This window comes from Dipodomys spectabilis, unplaced genomic scaffold (assembly GCF_019054845.1).
Source record: "Dipodomys spectabilis isolate Male_0828 unplaced genomic scaffold, ASM1905484v1 ptg000178l, whole genome shotgun sequence".
NCBI classification, from domain to species: Eukaryota; Metazoa; Chordata; class Mammalia; order Rodentia; family Heteromyidae; genus Dipodomys; species Dipodomys spectabilis.
The window spans coordinates 13,332,085-13,353,487 of NW_024870855.1; the positions used below are offsets into that span (position 1 = coordinate 13,332,085).

Sequence of the window (21,403 nt, forward strand, 5' to 3'; positions counted from 1 at the left end):
GCGTGGCCTGTCCCGGTGCATGATGGGTCCAGTGTGGTTTGTCCTGGTGTATGATGGTTCCAGTGTGGCTTGTCCTGCTGCATGATGGGTGATGGGTCCAGGGTGGTTTGTCCTGGTGTATGATGGGTCTAGCGTGGCCTGTCCTGGTGCATGATGGGTCCAGTGTGGTTTGTCCTGGTGCATGATGGGTCCAGTGTGGTTTGTCCTGGTGTATGATGGGTCCAGGGTGGCTTGTCCTGGTGCATGATGGGTCCAGGGTGGCTTGTCCTGGTGCATGATGGGTCCAGGGTGGTTTGTCCTGGTGTATGATGGGTCTAGCGTGGCCTGTCCTGGTGCATGATGGGTCCAGTGTGGTTTGTCCTGGTGTATGATGGTTCCAGGGTGGCCTGTCCTGGTGCATGATGGGTCCAGGGTGGCTTGTCCTGGTGTATGATGGGTCTAGCATGGCCTGTCCTGGTGCATGATGGGTCCAGTGTGGCTTGTCCTGGTGCATGATGGGTCCAGGGTGGCTTGTCCTGGTGCATGATGGGTCCAGTGTGGCTTGTCCTGGTGCATGATGGGTCCAGGGTGGCTTGTCCCAGTGTATGATGGGTCCAGGGTGGCTTGTCCCAGTGCATGATGGGTCCAGGGTGGCTTGTCCTGGTGTATGATGGGTCCAGTGTGGCCTGTCCTGGTGCATGATGGGTCCAGGGTGGTTTGTCCTGGTGCATGATGGGTCCAGGGTGGCTTGTCCCAGTGCATGATGGGTCCAGGGTGGCTTGTCCTGGTGTATGATGGGTCTAGTGTGCCTGTCCTGGTGCATGATGCATCAGTCTAGCACACAGATGTCAACACTTTCATCCCCGAGCCAGAAGGCATCGCCCACTTGGCACAGGTCCTCCGAGCCGGCAGAAGTTCAGGGTCATGACCATGCCACTTCCGCAAGATCTCATTTCTCACCTCCAGGGACAAGGGAGATGGTGTTAGGAAGATCCCCTTTCCCAGGGAAAAGGGGAGGAGAGGCAGTATGGGAGAGGTGGGCAAGGATAGCGCACTGCCAAGTAGTACCAAGCACTGCCTTTAGAAGAGACTACCTCCTATTCCCGCTAAGGACATCTGGTCACCTCCTCCTTCCTCTGAGGATATCTAGCCATTGCCTTTTGCTCTTTGTTTAGCTGTCTGAGCCCAGTTAGACATTTGTGAGTGCTTTCCAGAGTTCCCAGCCAAGGAACTACTCTACTCTCCCTAAAGAACCCTACCCACCCCTGCTTCAAGGTTCAGTGCTGTGAGCTCAAGTACGGCCACCAGACATCTGAGGAGAGACTGCGATGGGAGAGAGAGGACTCAGCCCTCTGCCTGAGGTGCTAGCCCTGTCTGACAGAGCTGAGCTGGGCTGTGAGGACAGGCCAAGGGAAGAGCGCTTCTGTCTAGCATAGGGTTGACTTCCCACTGCTGTGCCACAGAGACAACACTATTAGGAGGCAAGGAGCTCCCCACGTCTAGGCAATGTCACCCCTGTTCTCTGGCACTGCTTCCTGAACAGATCTCTTTGAGGGGAGAGAGGAAGGGTAAATGTCACAATGTCTCAGGCCAGCCCTATCCTGCAGCTACTACCCAGAAGAGGGTCTTACCTGTTTGAGACAAGCTGACCACAATTTAACAAATTGTCTAAAGGGAAGAGACTGCCTGGGATGGGAGCTGCAGGGCATAGACACGGGAAGGGAGGCACTTGGGCAAGGACTGATATGGGAAGAGAAGCATGAATGATTGGAGATGATGGTCACACACCTCTTGGTTGAGGAAGCAGTACAGGACAGCAACAATGAAACCCTGTGGAGCCATACAGAAAGGATCCCATTAGAACACTTGGGCCTGGTCTCAACATGTCCTAGTCTGTCTATTGCCTTCTCTCCAACAGTCTCAGACTGTGACCGGGCCAAGTGTAAAAGGAGAACTTAATCATTCATCCATTACTATGTACAGGCATACATAGTTGTGCATCCCATCAAGCCAGCCCCCCATGACTCTGATCATCCCATTCATCCCCCAGTAATGAGCACGTGGATGGGTGGATGGATGGGTAGGTGGATGAGTAGACAGATATGTGGGTGAATAAATGGATATGTGAGTGGGTGGTGGGTATATAGGTGGATGGATGGGTAGGTGGGTGGTTAGATGGGTATGTAAGTAGATGAGCGGATAGGTGGATAAATAGATGGATGAACTGACAAGTAGATGAGGGTGGGTAGGTAGATGGGTGAATGGGTAGATGGATGAAAAGATAGGATAGATAGACAGGCAGACAGACAGACAGACAGACAGACAAATTTTTAGATGGTTTGTGGGTAGAGGACTATGTGGATAGTTGAATGAACAAGGAAGTAGAGGGAGGGATAGAAGATGAACAGGTAAATAAATTGTTAAGCAGATGGATGGGCAATAGTGGCCCTCACCCCATCATGAAGTTAACCAACTGCCTAAGTCCTGGGTGTAGGGAAGTGGAGGAGGGGTAGAGAGAGGGGGCATCACCTGGAAGGAGCCCAGTCCAAGCTCGAGGGGGAGGCGGACACCTAGGCCAACACTATCCGGCAGGAAGTTGAAGATGATGTAGTGAATCCCAAACAGTGGAATGAGGAGAAGTGTGGACCTGGAGAGTCTCCTGTGGGCAGACAAATGCTAGACTCTGAGGACACCCTGGACACTCTGTCCACTCACACCTCCCTGAATCCTTCATCCTCCCCCCGCCTCCCAGCCCATGGGGCTCTCCTCCAGGATCCTGCTGCACCCTGTGTCAGTTCTCTTGCCCCAGCAAAAAGTCTTGGCCTCTTTTAAAGTCTAGTTCAAAGGTTACTTCCTCTAGGAAGTTTTCTCCAACTCCCTTCTTGGCCCCAGAGAGCACCTACTTCCCTACACTCCAGAGGAGGTGCCACAGTACCTAAGAGTCAGCCTAGGCAGAAGGGAAACTGGTCTGGAGACCTGATTTTCTCCTACTGCAAGACAAGATCTTTTCTCATTCTGGGAAGGTTGGACTGGGGTATGAATGCCTGCCATAGGAGAGGTGACCACATGGAATCCCCAACATATGCACACATGCATACATGTACATATATGCACATTGCACCTGCCTACATACTTATATTCACACATATACATATACACATGCACACACACAGTATCAGTACTGGGATGGTGTGGGGAGCCCCTTGCACACACATGCACATGCACGCACACACATGCACACACATACACACATGTGCACACATGTTCAGTACCAGCACTGAGACTTGGTGTGGAGAGCCCCCTGGGCTGGCTCCAGCTTTCTCAGCAGGATGCGAATAATATTGAGAAACAGCCCGAAGTTCACCTGGAAATGGTGCACAGAAAGGTGGTGTCGAGGGTGAGGGGAGGTCCTGGCAGGCCTAGGGTGGATCCCAAATCCTTGAGATGCCAGGTGGTTCTTGCAGGCAAACAGGAAGATAGATAGAGGCTCCAGAAGGAGAGTACGGAGGGCAGGGGAGGGTTCAGGGCTCCCCCTCCTCTCCAGCACTGGAAGCAAGGTGCAATGGCCTTGGCATCTGTCTCAGGTCCCTAGTGGAAGCCCCCTGGGTGCTCACTGGGTGCCTGCCCCAGCTTCTCTTCCCCGGTCCAACCCTTCGTGCTTGGCACCTCTGAGGATGAAGAGACCACTTGGGAAGCTGCAGCTGGGAGAGAACTAGGGCAGAGCAGAGCCAGGGCCTGTTTCCTGGCCCTTGGAACTTTGACACCCACTGTATGAGACCCCTTGAAGAGCGGGATGGGGGAAGAGGGCTGGAATAAAGTGAGGACACCGTCCAGAACTAACCCCCACGGAGAGCACGATGGGCCCTTTGATGATCCACCAGTAGGGGGAGCTGTCATCCAAGTCCCAGCACCTGAGGGGAGACAGCCCAGTTGTGCTACACAGAACCCTTCCTAGACACTACGCAGCCACCACACAGCATCACACAGCCACCCTACACCCCCCTACCTTCCCTCTGTACTAGAGCCCTGGGCCCTTCTCTGCCCCCCACATACTAGGGGCCTGGGCCTTTCTCTGCTCTGTTATCCACACCCTCCACCTCACCTCCACACCCTGTGTCCTGGTCCTATGTCTCAGCCACACTGGCCCCCTTGTCTGAGAGGAATTGCCTGCCTTAAAATCTGTCCTTGCTGCCCCGTTCACCTCCCCAACTCCAGAGCCCCACTGACAGGTCCCTGTGCCCCACGGCCCTGGCAGTCCAGGTCCCTCTTCTGCCCCCTATGTGCAGCCTGCAGGCCCCTCTTGCCTTGCCCTCCCCACCAGGCCAGGGCCTCCACTCTGCTCCTCTCCCCAGACTCCAGGCCTGGTGGGGAGCAGAGGGTACTGACACTCACGCGGCATCCTCAAAGGCCATCTTGCAGATCACCCAGGTGCCCGTGCAGAGCATGGGGAACCCTGCGCAGGGCAGAGGAGGCTCCAGTTAGGGCTGTGTCCCTGAGATTGGCCCCACCGCCCACCACCACTGCCAGCCCTTCGGACTGCAAAGGCCAGGCCTGGCTGGGGCCCCAGGGACCTCACCTCGGGATCCCCACCAGTCATGTGAAGGGGCTCTGTCTAGACCCGTTGGAACTCCCCACCCCCCCCCCATCCTCCACGGAGCCCCATCAGGGATACTCACCCCAGCCTGCCAGGACCAGCCACCAGAAGGCTGATCTAGAGCCCGGGGAAGTGGAGGCCAAGAGGAAACTCAAATAGACAGCTTCTGCCAACAGCCAGCTGAAGTTGGTCATGGTAGCAAAGTGGGAGGCAGCCACTGAAACCTTACACAGGACCTGAGGGCCAGGGCCAGAGGGCTTCAGAGTGGAGACTCCCACCACAGCCCCCATCCACAATCCACAGTGCCCCACTGCTCTGAGACTGCAAGTCCTTAACCGTACACCAGCAAGCCTAGACTAACTGAATCCTTGGGCAGCCCCAGGATGGGGTATCATGATCTGGTGGTCAGGGCACAGACTGGAGGTCCAGAGGAGATGGACTAGTATGATATGGTGTTGGGACAGACTGGGACCCAGGGCTCAAAGCTGCATGGCTAGCCACACAAGCCTCCCCATGCCTCAGCTTTCCACCCATGCAAGGAGGAACTCTTGTATCATCTTGCGGCCTTGTTGCAGTGTTAAACAAAACTGCACAAGAATTGGCCACTGCCTGGGATGGGGACACACTTGTCACCTGTCGCCCATCTATGTGGTTGGAATAGGTAAAAGAATGGATCTGACATCAGTCCAGAGACCCTCTCTACAAAAAGTAAAGCAAATAGGGCTGTGACATGGCTGATGGGTTAGAGTGCCTGCCTAACAAACCTTGAGGTCCTGAGTTCAAATCCCAGCACTACCAGAAATGAACTCAAAGGAAACACCAGTAAGTGTATTCACTGTCTGAGCTTGCTCACCAGCGGGGTTGGGCAGGTGGAGGAGTTGGTGGGGGGTGAGCAGAGGAGCCACCCCTGAGCCCAGATGCCCGGTTTGAGCCAGCTCCACCTTGTAGCTGTGTGGCCATGTAGCAGTATGTCTGTGTAGCCACGTGACCGTGTAACCATGTGAGCATGTAGGAGGGTGACCTGGCCAGCTGCCCCCCACAGGGACAGTGAGGTGTTCAAGGCATTGGAAGATCCAGGAGATCATTTCTGCAAGGGCTCATAGTAAGTGCTCAGTGTATTCAATTATTCATTTCTTCATTAATTAACTCAGGCGGTGTGCTGGTCCATGCATTCACTTATCTGTTCATCACCAGCACACTGTCAGAGGACCTTCACTCTTTGCTTCCTGCCTGCTTTTTCAGCTCCTTTGCTCCCCAACAGCACCCTTTCTGTGTGACATCCAGTTTTGTAGCCCAGATTTGAGTCTGTTCCCCACTGAGCCCACACGAGCCCTGCCGCTAACCCAGCAGCAGAGCCACCTCCTCCCTGCTTTCAGCTTCCTTCCCCTGAGGTCTTCAGATCTGGGTGCATTCTGTCTGCTGGGTGCTTCTAGAAGGAGGGAGCTAGCATGGCCTGGCCACAGGCAGAGAGGTTCTGGGGGAAGGGCAGGAAAAGGCTAGATGTGGTGCACTGGGAGCTGGTGTACATGTGGAATATGGAGTGGCATATGAAATGGGAAGAGATGGGATGTTTCTGGATTCACCTGCAGGTCCAGGGAAGGCCCAGGGCTTGGGCTGGGCTAGAGGAGGTGTGGGTGGTTGCACAAGCTCACAGGTGTACTGTCACTGCCCCTGAGGAAGGGGGTCAGCCCACAGGAACAGAGCAGACCCACCCTCCAGACCCCTCCTCTAACCCTACACGCCCACCCTCCAGCCCAGTTCTTTACAGTGGAGAAGCCACAGTGGTCCGAGGTGTCACTGTCACCGAAGAGGGCGGCATCCTTCAGGAACACAGCACACGCCTTGAGGATGAAGGTGGCAAACAGCTGGGTGTGGATGTAGTTCCGGGGACAGTGGAGCCTCCTGGAAGGGGAAGGGGGTGGAAGGGGGATGGGTAGGGACCAGAAGAAGGGATGAAGGGATGAGGGTAATGGGTGGGAACAAGAGGACAGGATGGGAAGATGAGGGTAGACAGAAGGGAATGACAGGAAGAGATAGGGAATGAGGGTGGACAAAATGGAACCAGTGGAAGGAGTGGGGGGATAAGGATAGACAGGTGGAGACCAGAGGCCACAGAGGGCTTTCTGGTACCTAAGACAGGGCCAGGCTGCCCTGGACTATGCTGGGCTGGTCTGAGGAGATTTGGATAAACTCAAAATGGAGGAAACCAAACTAAATCGTATGAGAGGAGGTGAATGACATTGAGCAGAATCAAGCTACATGTGAACCTTAGCTCCAAGGGTCAGCTGACCAAGTACTGCTTTGGACTGGGCATGCCTCTAGGAGCAAGGTAACTACCGCTCTGCATTCAGTTGGAGAGCTCCTGGTCTGATAGAGCAAAGGTTGACATGGCAGGGCACTGCCTGGGAGCCCTGGATGGATATCAGAGAAGCCCTCTTCCCCTTATAGGAGGCAGAGCACTGGCCTCATAGGGGGGCTCAGACTCAGAAGTCTAAGGAGCCATTAAAACACACCGTGGTCAGGGGAGGAAACAGTCAAGAGAACTCTGGGCAGGAGGCCAAAGGGAATCTCAGAGGCAGAGGGAGCTGGGATTTTGACAGATATAAATCCTCCCAGAGGAAAAGAGGCAATCGAAGCCAAAAGAACGCTCTATGTGAGCGAAACTATGGCCCTAAGAATGAGTTCTGGTATAGAGGAGGGGGCCCATGCCTCGAAGAGTTGAGAGCCTCTAAAGTGCCCAGGCAAAGAACCAGACTTGGTCCTTGGGCAGCGGGGAGCCAAAGAATGTTTCTGAGGAGATGAAGATGACAAACCTGAGAGCAAGCAGGATGGCAATGGCCAGACAGAGGGCGACGATGGAAACGCTGTGGCCCGCAGTATAGATGACCTTCACTGTGGAGAAGTAAGACTTCTGGGGCAGCGCACGGGGGAGAGAGAGAATCAAGCATCAGCCCTCAGGGAAAGGGAGGCTGGGAGCCTTTGCAGCTCCGCCTGCCGAGTGAGCTGTGGCTCTGGGAATGCCGCAGGAGACTCCCTCCCTGTACGGAGCCTCTCTCCTGCCCAGCAGGAAGTGGGGGCTGGTGGGTGGAAATGCTGAACACTGGCTGCTGCAGCTCTGGGTGCCAGGGAGGACAGCAGAAACTGCCCATCCCTGGAGAATGACAGGGCCTCTGCGCTGACACACATGGGGACACAGCCTCACCACATAAAGGGAGTGAGACAGCTTTGAGCAGCAGGGAAAGGGAAGATGCTCAGGGACCAAGGGTTTGGATCAGACTCCTGCCTGGTCCCCAAAGATGCAGGCATCAAAAGCCAGCTCTTCTGTGCGGCTCAGGAGCCCCAGGGCCTTTTCATCTAAAACATGGCCACTCCCATGCTTCCAGCACTCAGGCCTGAGCAGAGGGAAATGGATGTTCTTTATAGGGCCCTGCTCCACAAAACTCTGGGATGGGGTAGATCTGTGCAAGCACACATACACACCACACACACACACCACACACAGAGATATACACACCACACACACACACCACACACACAGAGATGTACAAACTACACTCATACACACATCACACACCACACACACCAACACAGATGCACACACCAACACATACACATACCACACACACAGGTTCACACACCACACAGACACAGACACACACACACACTTACACACACTCGTCCCTCCAGGCTGAGGACTGGAGAAGGTAGGTACTTGCTTGCCCAGCAAAACAGCAATCACCATTTCCTCTGGAACCACCCAGAGCTCTCCGTGCAGGACTCCGGGCACAAAAGGAGCCATAATATTGGAGTCCACACACATCCTGGTCTGCCTTCTACCTCTCCTCTCCCTCTAAGCCCTGTGGATCAGTCTTGTACGCATCAACCAAACCCACCTTCACAGACACTCACTGCCCTCTGCCGGACACTGCTGCAACTACAAGTCCAGAGTCACAGTGGCAGTGGGAAAAGTGAAGCCCACAGGTGCATAACTCAAACTGTTGTTTGTGACGACCCAGACTGCAAGAACCAGACTGCAAGACCCCAGGACCTCTTACCTCCTCCACCAGGAGCTCCAAGGGCACCGGGCAGGCCACAGGGTAGGGTGGGAAGGGCTCCGACCAGCCTTGGACTGTACAATCCCGCTTCACTGCTCCTGGGGTGCAAGCCCACAGTCACAGCGTGCCTCCCCTCCCCCTGGGCAGGATGGGGACGCTGGGTCCAAGAGCAGTAGGTCCAGGGATCCTTTCCTACAGAAACCAGGCTCCAGGTTCCCTTCTGCAGCACCTTCTCTTATCTCCATGTGCTTCTGTTAGAGCAATCCCTAGTACAGGGCAGAGTACTCCCAGTCCTCATAGCTGGAAACTTGGTGGCACAGGCCCTGCCTCCCCCACCTTCCCAGCAAGCCTTGCCCCTGCCGATGCTCTGCCCTCTCACCCTCCCCCGGAAACTAAGGTCTTACTCTCATGGGGGGGGGGGGGGGGCGAGGTCAGGGTTGCCTGACTTGTACAGGGCTACAAAAGAAGAGGGGAGGTTGGTGTTCAAATCCAGGTCCCTCCTCCCCCAGAGTAGAAACATACCCCACCCCACCCCACCCCCGATGAAAACAACCTTTCCCCATCCAGAGTCCCTCACCTGGCTCCGAGCTGAACTGAGAGAAGAAATCTGGGCAGGGGAGCGTCACCCACTCGCCAGAGCTCGCTGTAGGCCAGCACAGCAGACCATCCCATGTCACAGGGCAGACTGAGAAGAGCACAAGAGAGATGGAAAAGCGAGCCCACCAACAGAGTGTCTGGCCCCTACTCCGAGGGATGAGGCTGGAGGAGAGGGCAGTAAGGAAAGTCCCCACCCCTCTACCCGTTAGCTCCATACTCAGGGAGGTGTTGGATGTCTCCTCTGCCTTCTGCACACAAGCATGCTCGTCTTCCCTCAGCTGGGCAATGAAGTCACATTCTGGAGGCCCATAGCCCAGTGCCTATGGGAAGATGACAGGATGAGCCAAGCCAACTGGGTTCTAAGCCCTCTCGCTTCTCAGCCCAAGAGACAGAACAGACAAAGTCCTATGTTTTCCCAAGCCCTGACCCTGGGCATAGGCCTGCTGTGTTCCATCGTGGTGGGCTTGGTGGGGCAGTGATCCTGGCAGTGGTCTCCTCTTGTGCAGCACCCTGCTCTGCGCTCCTGCTCCCTGGAAGTGGTTCTTCAGAGTAACTCCCCACCCAAGGTTGTCTGTGTACTAGTCATGGAAGCTTGTGAATGTGTAACTTTCCATGGTTAAAGTGCTTTGCAGATGTGAAGTGGGGAATCTTGAGCTGGGCCCAGGCCCTTTGTTATCTGAGTGGCACTGTGCCACCACAACGGTCCTTCTAAGAGGTCAACAGCAAGGCCAGCGCCGGAGAATGAGGTGAAGTGATGGAGGGGAGAAGAAGAGGGATGGGGATTGCACCATAGAAGCTTTGCTGCTGCCTTTGATGCTGGAGGAAGCGGCACAGGCCAAGGGGAGGGCAAGGAAGAGTATTCTCTCCTTTGGCTTATGGAAGGACACCACGCTGCCAATAACCCAGCTATTGTCTAATGAAAACAATTTTGGAATTTTGACCATAGCAAGTTCTGCTTTCAGAGGTTCTCAGGCAAGAAAATGGTAGATAGTGAGAGAGTACATGGATGAGTACATGAGCACGCGGACTAGTACATGGGGGAGCATGTGAATGGGCTGTGTGGGTGGATGGGTAGATGGAAGGATGGATGGATGGATGGATGGATGGATGGATGATGGATTGATGGGGGATGGAAGATGGATGGATTGATGGAGGATGGAGGATGGATGGATTGATGGAGGATGGATGATGGATGAGTGAGGATTCTGTATCAGGCCTTGAGGTCTGTGGAATTGGAGCCCATGTTATGAGACAATCATTGATTCTAGCACCCCAGTGACCCCTCACTACTCTAGCATTTCCCTCCCTAAAATGGAGCTCTTACTGTAGTATACACACAGAGTTGAGGAAGGGGTGTCCTCCTCTCAAGCTGGGGAGGGTAATAAAGTTACCTGCTCTGCCCCTGGATGTCAGCCCTTGACAATCAGATCCATTTACCATACAGCCCTGGTCAGTAGTGTGGTTTTATCTTTCACACACAAGAATCTAGGGGCGGGAGGGGCAATTCCTCAGGTCACACAGCTAGTTTCGAGGCTCCAGGATTCCAGGCCAAAGTTCTGGTGTCTAGGGTCAGGTACATCAAGGCACTTGGAGCAACCCCTGAAAGGCTGGGGGAGAAGCCAGAGGTAGCACATGGGGCTCCCCACCCAGGAACTTGTGGCCCCCCTCCTGCCCCCGTGGGCACTTGCAGTGGTAACTTGCGGCCCTTGCCAGCACCACTATGGTTCAAGCTATAGAGCAATAATTGGTAGCCAGAAGCTTCTCAAGTGAAGGGACTCATGGGAGGAAGAACTCCTTAAGTCTCAGAATAAGAGAGCTGGCATCCACTAACTCCTCAAGCTCAGTGAGTCCCAGAACCCTCTTCTCAGAAGCAACCTCGCTGCGGGGGCTGATTAGATGGAGTAGCCTCAGGGTAGGGAGGCTCAGACCTTCTCCAGAAGGTGGCCTAAAGGAAAAGGAGGACCTCACCTCCCAATTTCAAGGCCTGTCTTAGACTGGGTCGGGGCCCTGTGCACCCCAGGGGGCTCAAACAAGCCAGGGATATATGCTCAGTCAGCACTGGAAGAGGGAGAAGGGAGCCCCAGGCTCAGGCAAGGCTACCCCAGCCACTGCCCGGCAGCCACCTGGGATGTGTGGTGGGTGGATGGAGGAAGGAGAAAGGGAGGGAGGAAAGAAAGGAGGGAAGAAGGGAGAAATGATCTAGGGAGGGATGGAAGGGAGGATAAAGGGAAGAAAGACTAGGAGGAATGATGGGTGGATGGATGGATGGATGGATGGATGGATGGATGGATGGATGGATGGATGACGGGGAAGGAGAGGACTGGAAGAGAGGGATTGGAAGGGAAGGAAAGACTGGCAGGGATGATGGATGGATGGATGGATGAATGGATGGATGGATGGATGGATGGATGGATGGATGGATGGATGGATGGATGGATGGATGGATGGATGACAGAGGAAGGGAGGGAGAAAGGGAGGATAGATGGAAGGAGAGAAGGAGTGAGAGGGAGGGAGGGAGGAAGGGAGGATGAGAAGGATGAGGAGGAAAGGACCCCAAGCTGGGAAGGAGAATGGAGTCTCTAGTTCAGTCCCCAAGGGCCCTGTGGCTCCCAGACCCGGAGCCCAGCAACAGGGCAGGAGGGTCCAGCTGGCTACTCACGACTCCCAACTGGCTCAGCAAGCAGAGGACGCAGGTACCCCACATCCCGCTGTCCATGTTGGGACTCCACAAAGGCTCCTGCAGTCTGCTAAGTAAATCTTGCCTGGTTTTCCTCCCCCGTGGTTGCTTCCCCTTCCAGGTGGCTGCTTGCATAGGCAGAATCACCTACTGCTGAATATTCTCCAGGGTGGCAGCTCAGCTGTGCCCTGGGGCCCAGCCCTGAACAGGACTCTGTGTCCTGTCAGGGAGGGACTGGCCCAACCCAGCCCTTCCCTTCTCTTCTGGGTCCTGACATTCATTCCCAGGACACTTACTTCAGTTAATCATTGTTCCCCACCATGTTCTTCATATGACCCTCACTGGACAGCCCTTATCCTGTCTCCCTCAGGATGAAAGGGCCTCAGGAAAGAACAAGGAGGCTCTGGCTGCTGGAGGGTGAGTTCTAAGCTTGGGAGGCCCAGAAGAGCCGGGCCTATGGCAGAGAGATGAATTTTGCAAAGGAAACAGGGCCTCAAAGAGGACATAAGCTGGCCAGATATGTGTCCCCTTAGCAGGACCTGCACAGTGAGTGACCGCTGTCCGTTTCAAGGCTCCTGACTTCATATGGGGCCTGTCCGAGCCTCCAAAAGTCCTCTTGGCAAGAGGGGAAATCAAGGCAGGGAGGCAGTCTCACAAAGGGATCCACTTTGACTAGGAAAAGGTAGTGCTTCAAAAGCAGAAATTAAAAGACTTACTCAGCAATTCAAATTATTTTGAACACTGGTCATGATTGTTGTAGTCTTGGGTTTTAGACTGCAAGATCTCTAGAGACAATGCTCCAAACCAGCCTGGACCTTGCACAGAACTTCAGAATTTGAAAGTAGATTTCATTTTCTAGGGCCATAAATGCTCCAGAGGCTGACGGGCTCTAACGGCTAGAGGTAGATCTCTATCCACAACCCCCTGGCCACAAGCTGGAGACAGCAGGTATGTTTACAGCCCATGGAGGTTATGAATATGAAAGTGTCTCTGCCCACATGGCATCTGCATTAGGCAATGTCTGACATCAGCAGACCTCTATTTTTCCACCTTGATTCACACTGTCAACAAGGCACTGACAAATACTTTAAAAAGAAAATGTGTACCACTAAAGCCCCAGGCTGCCTCAGGTTCTTGTGTGGCCTTGCCTGGTACGGACAATGCAGAGCTGAACAGGAAGCAGAACTCCTCCGTGGCTGGGTGAGGAGGATACAGGCTGAGCGCAGAAAGCTGAGAAGGCGTGGATTAAAAGGGGACCTAAAATCTTCTTCCCATTGCTTCCTTGGAACAATAGCACCAGGAAGAATCTGGGATTCATCACTGCACATCATTAGCCCCACTATCATTAGTATGAGGGTGGATACTCATTGGAGCTGATGTTGGCAGTTCATAGTAGTGAACATCATCTAAATGAGAGGTTCTTCTAGGGAGCATGTTTGCCCTGACAGGAGATATTTGACAAAGCCTGGGGCAGGGAGTGAAGACAGATAGCTGCTCTTACACATCTACAATGCAAGGAAGACTCCCACCACCTTACATACAAGGAATTCTCTTGTCCAGAGGGTCAACAGGGGCCTGGCTGACAGGCCCTAGTTATACTGTGGCCGCCAAGACTCTCCCTAGGTCCCTCCATCTGGGAAACGCAGGGCCGTGGGCCCCCTTTCTCCAGCTCTTTATGCGCACGTGCAAGTGTGTGTGTGTGTGTGTGTGTGTGTGTGTGTGTGTGTGTGTGTGTGTGTGTGTGTGTGTGTGTGTGGCTCAAGTTCAGCTTTCACCAACTTTTTCCAGTTGTGCATTTGCCCAGTGACTTCTGAGTTTGTTTCCATATCTGGAACATGATCATAAAGCTAGCAGCTTTCTTAGACAGTTGATGGGATGAGTACTGGAAAGATATCTGAAGTACTTTTGTATAGGGCCTAGAAAGGTACATAAAGTACCTTGCATATGTCCTGACCCCCAGGGTACCATCCTTGATGCTGTGGTGAAACAGGAGTAGATTACCAGCTAATAAAGGTAGAACAACTGGTTCTTTGTCTTTTCTTTTCTTTTCTTTTTTTTTTTTTTTTGGTACTGGGGATTGAACCCAGGACGTTGTACTAGCTAGGCAAGCGCTTTGCCACTGAGCTACATCCCAGCCCATCTTTGTATGTAATAAATGTAATCTTTCAGTCACATGTGTAAAGTATAAATCTAAAATGTTTTAAACCCTACCTATAAAACAGTAGAATAATAATAATAAATAGTAATTCATTTTATGACCTCAGAATAAAGCAGACTTCCTTATGTAATAAAACGAAAACCATTCAGGAAATATCAATGATTGAACACATCAACATTAGATACAATGCATGCACAAGGTGTGTGCTGGTGGCTCACACCTGTCATCCTAGTTACACAGGAGGCTGAGACCTACATGATCACAATTTGAAGTCATCCCAAGCAGAAATGTCCATGAGACTCCATCTCCTAAATAACTAGAAAAAAATGTAGGCTATCAGACTAGCTCAAGTAGTAGAGCTCCAGCTACACAAGGAAGAAAGAACACATGCAACTCAAAACCAAACAAAAACAAAAACTTACCCAACTTAAAATTCATAAGACCTGCGTAAACTGTTCTCCAAAGATCATACATATATGAAAAATACTGCCAATGAATAAGTAAAATAAAAGTAACTGGAAATGAACATAGAGAATTACTATGGTAACAATTAATGGCAGCGAATCTAGCAATGAATGCAAAAGCTGAAGAAAAGCAGGCTATTTGTTTCCAAGTATCTCCCCCCATACTTTAAACACAGAGGGGAAATAGTGGGATTTCAGTGAGGAAGCATCAGACATTCAAAGTTACCACCAGTCATGTTAGTGATATATGATTAATGAGAAGTCATATTAATGACGAAGTAAAATGAGAAAATGGTGTTGGTTCTTCCCAAGCCATCACATAAGCCACATGGAGGATGGTGGACAAAACACCAGGCTGTCACAGACTGGGGAGCCCATGGAGATGGGAATGGATCTCAGGACAGAAAAGAGACATAGTTTATTTATAGACTCATGCTAATACTGATTCCTTGCTTTTGATTCATGTTGTGTGATTGTGCAAGATTTACCATTAAAACACACAGGAACACTGTGTGCTGCCTTTGCAGTTGTTATGTAAGTCTGAAGACTGCTCAAACAGGAACGACTTAGTTAAATGAGAGACAACACTTCTGAATGTCACTTCTCAGAAGGGACCCATACCAGACTTTACAACTTAGTGCAAGGGAGGAAAATCTCTGCTTTTAAGAGAATGGACCCAAAAAAGCACATTTAAAAGTATTCAACATCATCGGCCATTTCAGAAATATAGATTTCACCATGAGGTGTCTCTGCACACTCAGGAAAGGCTAAGATTACAAAACCATGGATACAAACGTCAAAAATTTGGAACATCTAAAATTCTAGAATACAGAATAACACAGCTTCTCTGGAAAGTGGTTAGGACTCTCTAGAAAACAGTTTAACTATTGAAAAGAAAGTCTCATTCACTCACACACACACACACATACACACACACATACTCACACACACACATACACACAACTTATATAACCAGTCATCTTCCTCTAAGTTCAGATTTATCCAAGTGAAACAAAGCTCATCACATAGAGATTGTATGCAAATGCACATAAAAGGTTTATTTGTAACAGCCTAAACCTCAAGATACTTGAAATACTGTACCCATCTCTGGTGCATGGATTAACAAATCAAAGTATCTATGTTACCATAGGAATGTTATTTAGTAATAAAAAGGAACGCACCTCTCACACACAGAACCACAGGGGTGAAAACCCCAAAGCATTTCCCTAAGTGGAAGAAGTCAGACTAAATGTGATTTCTGCCACATGAAATTCTAGAAGTTTAAAAATAGCAACAAAAAGAAGCTGAGAGGCAGCCAGAAACCTAGCAGAGAGGATTATGTATGGATTAAAAGGCAAGGAATGACTGCACAGCAGTGGTAATCTCTGTTACTCAATTACATACATTCGTTAAACTTCATCAAACTGCCGTCATGGTGGGCCATTTCTTCATACATAAATTGTTGGTCAATAAACCAAATGGAAATATATAGATTTTCCAGTAGAAAAAAGAAAGTTGCACAATGCATGTATGTAGAAAGTTTAATTTACTTTTGCAAAAAAACTGTATATATACCAAAGTTTTCTTTTTAATGTCTGCAGATGGTGAAATCACAAAAATAAAGAAGATGAAAAAAAAATAAAAATAAAAAAATAATAAAGAAGATGAAGGGGATGTGGGTAATGACCAAATAGAGCATTCTCTAATTCCAATATTGTAGTTTTTGAGACAACATTATGTCCTATGGGTACGATTAGATGTCAATTTAAATTATGGTGGGATGTGCATGGGTTTTCTTTGTGGGAGAGGTGAGTGTGGGAGATGAGCATCCGCCTGTCCATCTGTCCATCTGGTCACCCAGCCCACCAGCAGGTGCAGCCTTTGATAGCTGGCCAGGGGAGGTCTCTGAGGGCCCCTGGCGGTGGACCTGGGCAATTGCAGCAGTTCCAGCTGCAGATGGGGAAAGACCAGAGCTGGGTCCCTGCTGGGGGCTGGGGTTGGAGGCTGTACATGGCCCTGGAGGTCAGCTCTCTCAGGATTTGGCCCAGGACTTCCTTGCTGAAGCAGCTGCAGCTGAGGGAGCTTAGAGTCCCTGAATCCTGAATCCCTGTTTGAGCTGCAGCTCCCTGCCTGTTTCCCCAGGCCTCCCCTTCTGGGGTGGGGTGGGGGGGGGTGGGGGGAGGAGAGTCAGAAGGGACCCTGCAGACCTCACTCCATAGGGCTTTGTGGAGACCTGCCCTTCATAGCCGCACTGACCAGGGGCTCATTGGGGATGTCTGTGGTTCTAGAGCTGAGGGTCAGACATGGTGCTAGGACCCTGCTGTGTTGGCCCTCAACACTCAGAGATGGGAGCTGTAGCAGGTCACTGTGCGTGCCATGCAGGATCGGGTCAACGCTGTTGTCATGAGACTAGGTTTGTTATGATGGGAGAAGTCCTGAATAAGAGACGAATTCAGTCCACATCTTCTCCCTCTGTTTCTGAGAAAGTTCTGTCTTGCCCTGGGCTGGGTGACATGGATGCACCCTGGGCCCTCTGCTATTGGCGACACGGGTGGTCCATACTGCATACTACCCCAGCCTCCAGAACCATAAGAAACAACCCTTTCTGTAAATTACCCCTTTTCCTATCTCCCATATTCTGTTACAGTAGCACAGACACAGTAAGACAGTGTTGAGTTGGGGGTGAGGGTCAGGCAGACTGAGCATCAGGCTGAGGGCCCTTGGGTCACATCTGAGAATCTGACTTGGAACCTTGGGCCCTGAGTGCTGAGTTAGACTCTACTACTAAGATTCTTCAGACAACTCCTAGTCCCAAAGTGAATTTCCTGCTGGACAGAAAGGGGAAATGAGGGACAGAATTCCATATGTCCCCACAGGACAGGGGACACACTATTCAGGGCCTGCCTTTGGCCTGGCTGCTCTACCTGCAACTCAAGATTGCGTTTGTCCTTGATGCCTCATTCCCTTCTCATGAAGGCAGAGGCCTACTGAGCACCTGGCAGGGACAGAGGGCGAGGCAGGTGTAGAGGGAGGAGGCATGAAGGCACTGTGCTATAGCCCTGACCTGAGAACAATGCGTCACCTTGTTCTCCTCAGCGGAAAAGGGCTTTGATTTGTACATGGATAACTTGTCGCTTTATAAACTTTAAACCTCTGGAAGACTTTGCCCTTCTTACTGCAGCAAGCCGGACTGAGGGGCTACTGGGAGATGCACAGATGATCATGCGTGGGCCAGGCATGAAGAATCAGCCTGGTTTTGCAGAAGGAGGTGGTGGGGGACCCCAGGTTGTCCAGGAAACTGTTCTGTGGGCCTAGATAGACTCAGCTCTCCAGACCCTAGCCCTAGCCCCAGCCTGTGGGCCCAGCTGCCTGCTCTGACTATCTGAAGAACCACAGGTTGGTTTGATGCCAGACTCTAAGCCAGGTGGCCTTGAGCCACAGCCCATGTTCTAACAAGCTGTATGTATTATGTATGAGAATTGAGTATTCTAACTTTTTTTTTCTTTTGGCAATGCTGGGATCTGGACTCAGAGCCTTTTGCTCAATTGAAAGCCACCAAAGGTCCCCAGGCCTTTTGTGCCTTAATTAATTTGTAAATAGGCTTAATTTGGAGGGGGGGGGGCAGTTGTGGGGCTTGAACTCAGGCCTGGGTGTTGTCCATAAACTTCTTTGTGCCCAAGGCTAGCGCTCTACCACTTGAACCACAGTAATGCTTCCAGTTTTTAAGGGTACATCGGAGATAAGAATCTCACGGGGGACATTTCTGTCCTGACTGACTTTGAACCACAATTCTCAGATCTCAGCCTCCTGAGTCGCTAGAATTACAGGTGTGAGCCACCAGTGCCTGGCAATAGTCTTGATTTTTATGGCTTCTCACCACTATCCTACCTATGCCTCCCAAATAGCTTGGATAGTTTTACCACCATGTTTGGTTTGTTGATTGAAATGAGGTCCTGATAACTTTCTACTCAGGCTAGCCTCAAACCACAATTCTCCATATCTCTGCCTTCCAGTTGTCTGGGTCCTAAGTCTGAGCTACTACACACAGCAATATTTATTTTTCAGTACTGAGGTTTGTGCTAAGTGCCCTGTGCTTGCTAAGCAAGTGCTCTCTCACTGAGCCACACCTCCAGCTCTTTTAATTTTTAATGAAATTAAAATTAAAATGGCAGAGGCAAGAAAGGAGGTGGCCACAGAGTCTTGGGCAAGAGGAAAAGAGTCTGAGATGGAGACCACAGGCTCCCTGTGGACCTCCTCCTCCAACTCCTACCAAACCCCACCCACCCCTCCACAGGCTGCCATTTTCAGGCAGTCCTGCTTACCCAGCCCTCTCTTCCCTAAGCCCCTTTGCTTCCATTCGCAAATCAAGATGACCTGGTGCGGCCAGATACCTGTGCCCCGTCTGGAGGACATCAAGGAACAAGCAAGCCTGATCCCTCTATGGGGGGCTCCTGACACTCCCCCAGGCCCCCTTTAGAGATTCTGGGCCTGGGTCCCAGCACAAGGGGTGCTGACTGTCAGCTTTGACCTGAGAATGAGTGTCCAGGGAATAGGCAGGGATACAAGAAGGGGTAGATGTCCCCTGAGCTCTTCCCAGCCTCCCCCTGCAGCTTAACCCCCACTCTGCCCACTCTTCTTCACAATCCACGGGTCTGCTTCTGCTAATAACCCAGGATGGGAGAGGCAGTAATCCTGGGGACTGGGGATGGGGCTGGGGCTCAGTGATACCACATCTCTCTGTGGATATTAATTGATGCACAGAATGTGCTGCTCTAGTGTGGAATTTTCATCTCTGGAATTGCCCCCAGGAACAAGCCCCCAGACGCTTGGCCAGGGACCTCAAAGTAAGCTGAAGAAATGTAGACCAGAGATGGGAAACAAGCTTGTCTGGCCCACAGATGGGCAGTTTGGAGCCCTTTGCACCTCCCTGCACCACCTTTTCCAAGAACAGAAAGCACTCAACAGCTCAGATTCCATCCTGGCTTTGCCTTTTCCAGCTGTGTATGCTCGGAGTTTTGACACTGCCTTTTCTGTCCATGCAGCTGTATGCGGTTCTCCTAACCTCTCTGGTTTGAAGAATTCTTGTCTCACAATTCTGCCTGCCACAGGATAGGACCTTGTTATTTCTCCAATCCCTAACTTTCAGCTCATTTACAAGTGTACAGTGAAGCAACACATAAAGTCTTTGCCCAGTACAGGCTCATGGCAAGGTCATGGCCACAAGGCCCATGGACACTCTGGGGGATCCATCCCGAAATTCACCAGTGCCAAGAGCTCTATGCCTACCAGGAGCTCCAAGCTCCACATGGCTGGCCTCTGCTGTGGCCTCCCCTTGGGACCCTGATTCTTGCTTCTCTGTCTATATCAGAAATAGTGCCCAGACCTGTCTAAGTGGCCCATCTGCAAGACTTTGCTCCCGGACACATCCCCTTTCCTTCCTGTTCAGTGAATGTCTTCTGCCTCCTATACCCCATGTTCCAGGGACTCATGGTGGAGGAGCAGACAGGCAAGCTGGGAGGGCCAGAGTCAGAGCCAGGGTCAGGGAGCTACAGGCCAGCCTGAGTGCATTATTCTTGGTGTGATGCTGGGGCCTGGAGAAGCCTAGCAGGGAGGAACAGGATGGCACAATCAGGGGCAAACAGATCCATGGCAAAAGGAGGGGCTGAGAACATGGCTTAGTGATAGAATGATTGCCTAACATGCATGAAGCCCTAGGTTCAGTTCTTCAGTACCACATCAACAGAAAAAGCCTAAAGTAGTGCTGTGGCTCAAGCAGTAGAGTGTTAGCCTTGAGCAAAAGAAGCTCAGGGACAGTGCCCAGGCCCTGAGTTCAAGCACCAAGAATGGCAAAAAAAAAAAAAAAAGGAGTCACAGGTAAAGTCCAGAGCAAGTTCTGGGAAGTCCTTCCCTGACCAGGTGACTTAGTCTCATCACTCTGCTTCAGATTTCCCATCTTGCTAATCTGTGTTGTAGGCTTGGGGCTTTGCTAAAACCTTGCCATCTCCAGCTATGACCTGGGCAGTCACACTCAGGTGACAGCAAATACATGCACATGGGAACATATAGGCACCCATACACATATGTACATGTGCACACAGACATACACATGCATACACACATACAGACCCATGGACTCATTCTCATGCACACTCACACACCCATGCCTGAGGAGGATGAGACCTTTCTATTTCCCATGTCCAGCAGGTGTGAGTACCTGGGGAGGTGAGGATTCTCCACTTCTGGTGTCTGTCAGGTATGAGTCCTGTGGAGGACAAGGACTTTCCACCCTCACAGCCCTGTGAAGGGGCCTCAGCTCCCAGAGCTGCTGTTCTTGCCCTGCAGTACCTCTGAGGCAGGGTACCCCTGAGGCCCAGACATTTGCCAGACCTCAGCCTGGAGCAGGGATAGGGCCTGTGGGGATTCCAAGCCCACTAACTCCTTTCCCAATCTAACGCTAGAGTTTTTCCTCCTTGGAGTGGCTTTCCACTTAGGATCTAGGACCCTGCAGCCTTCAGAATCTTCTGGAAGTGGAGCTGCCCTCCATGAGACCTTCTGGGCCTGGTATCTCTGGCCCACATTCCTGGAGGCAGATGCACTGCCCCTCCCAGTCCTGGAGGCCACTGGCCGCAGTGGAATTCCTGGAGTTTGTCTCGGATGGATGGTGCCACCCGGCCATCAGTAACAGCCTGGGTACGCTCATGACTCCGGGAACTTCACGAACAGTTAAGCACTCACTCACCTTAGGGCCCAGGAGTGACAGGGTAAAATGAGGCAGAAGGCAAAGGGGCTCATGTAAGGGGGTGGACGGCTGGAAATTTCTGTCTCCAACTTTGTCACAAACCACACATGCAGCACAGATGCTAAATGCACACCTGGAAC

General features: G+C 51.7%; 1 protein-coding gene across 1 annotated transcript; it reads right to left on the reverse strand.

Moving 5' to 3' along the window:
• Nucleotides 1-782: 782 nt before the first annotated feature.
• On the reverse strand, nt 783-11,941 carry Ghrhr (growth hormone releasing hormone receptor). Its single transcript, XM_042695045.1, has 13 exons — nt 11,885-11,941; nt 9,443-9,545; nt 9,206-9,313; nt 8,629-8,726; nt 7,387-7,484; nt 6,340-6,475; nt 4,656-4,809; nt 4,372-4,432; nt 3,821-3,890; nt 3,252-3,343; nt 2,509-2,638; nt 1,768-1,809; nt 783-939 (listed from the first exon to the last, which is right to left on the reverse strand). Exons 1-13 carry the CDS (start codon nt 11,939-11,941, stop codon nt 814-816), a joined length of 1,275 nt encoding a protein of 424 aa, XP_042550979.1. The 3' UTR covers nt 783-813.
• Between the last annotated feature and the right edge of the window lie 9,462 nt (nt 11,942-21,403).

Coding starts and splice junctions, on each gene's coding strand:
- Ghrhr (XM_042695045.1), bottom strand. CDS start 11,941: ATGGACAGCGGGATGTGGGGTACCTGCGTCCTCTGCTTGCTGAGCCAG. Junction 3,891..4,371: donor ATGGCCTTTGAGGATGCCGC/GTGAGTGTCAGT, acceptor GTCTCCCCTCAG/GTGCTGGGACTTGGATGACA. Junction 940..1,767: donor ACTGCTTCCTCAACCAAGAG/GTGTGTGACCAT, acceptor TTGTCCCTGGAG/GTGAGAAATGAGATCTTGCG.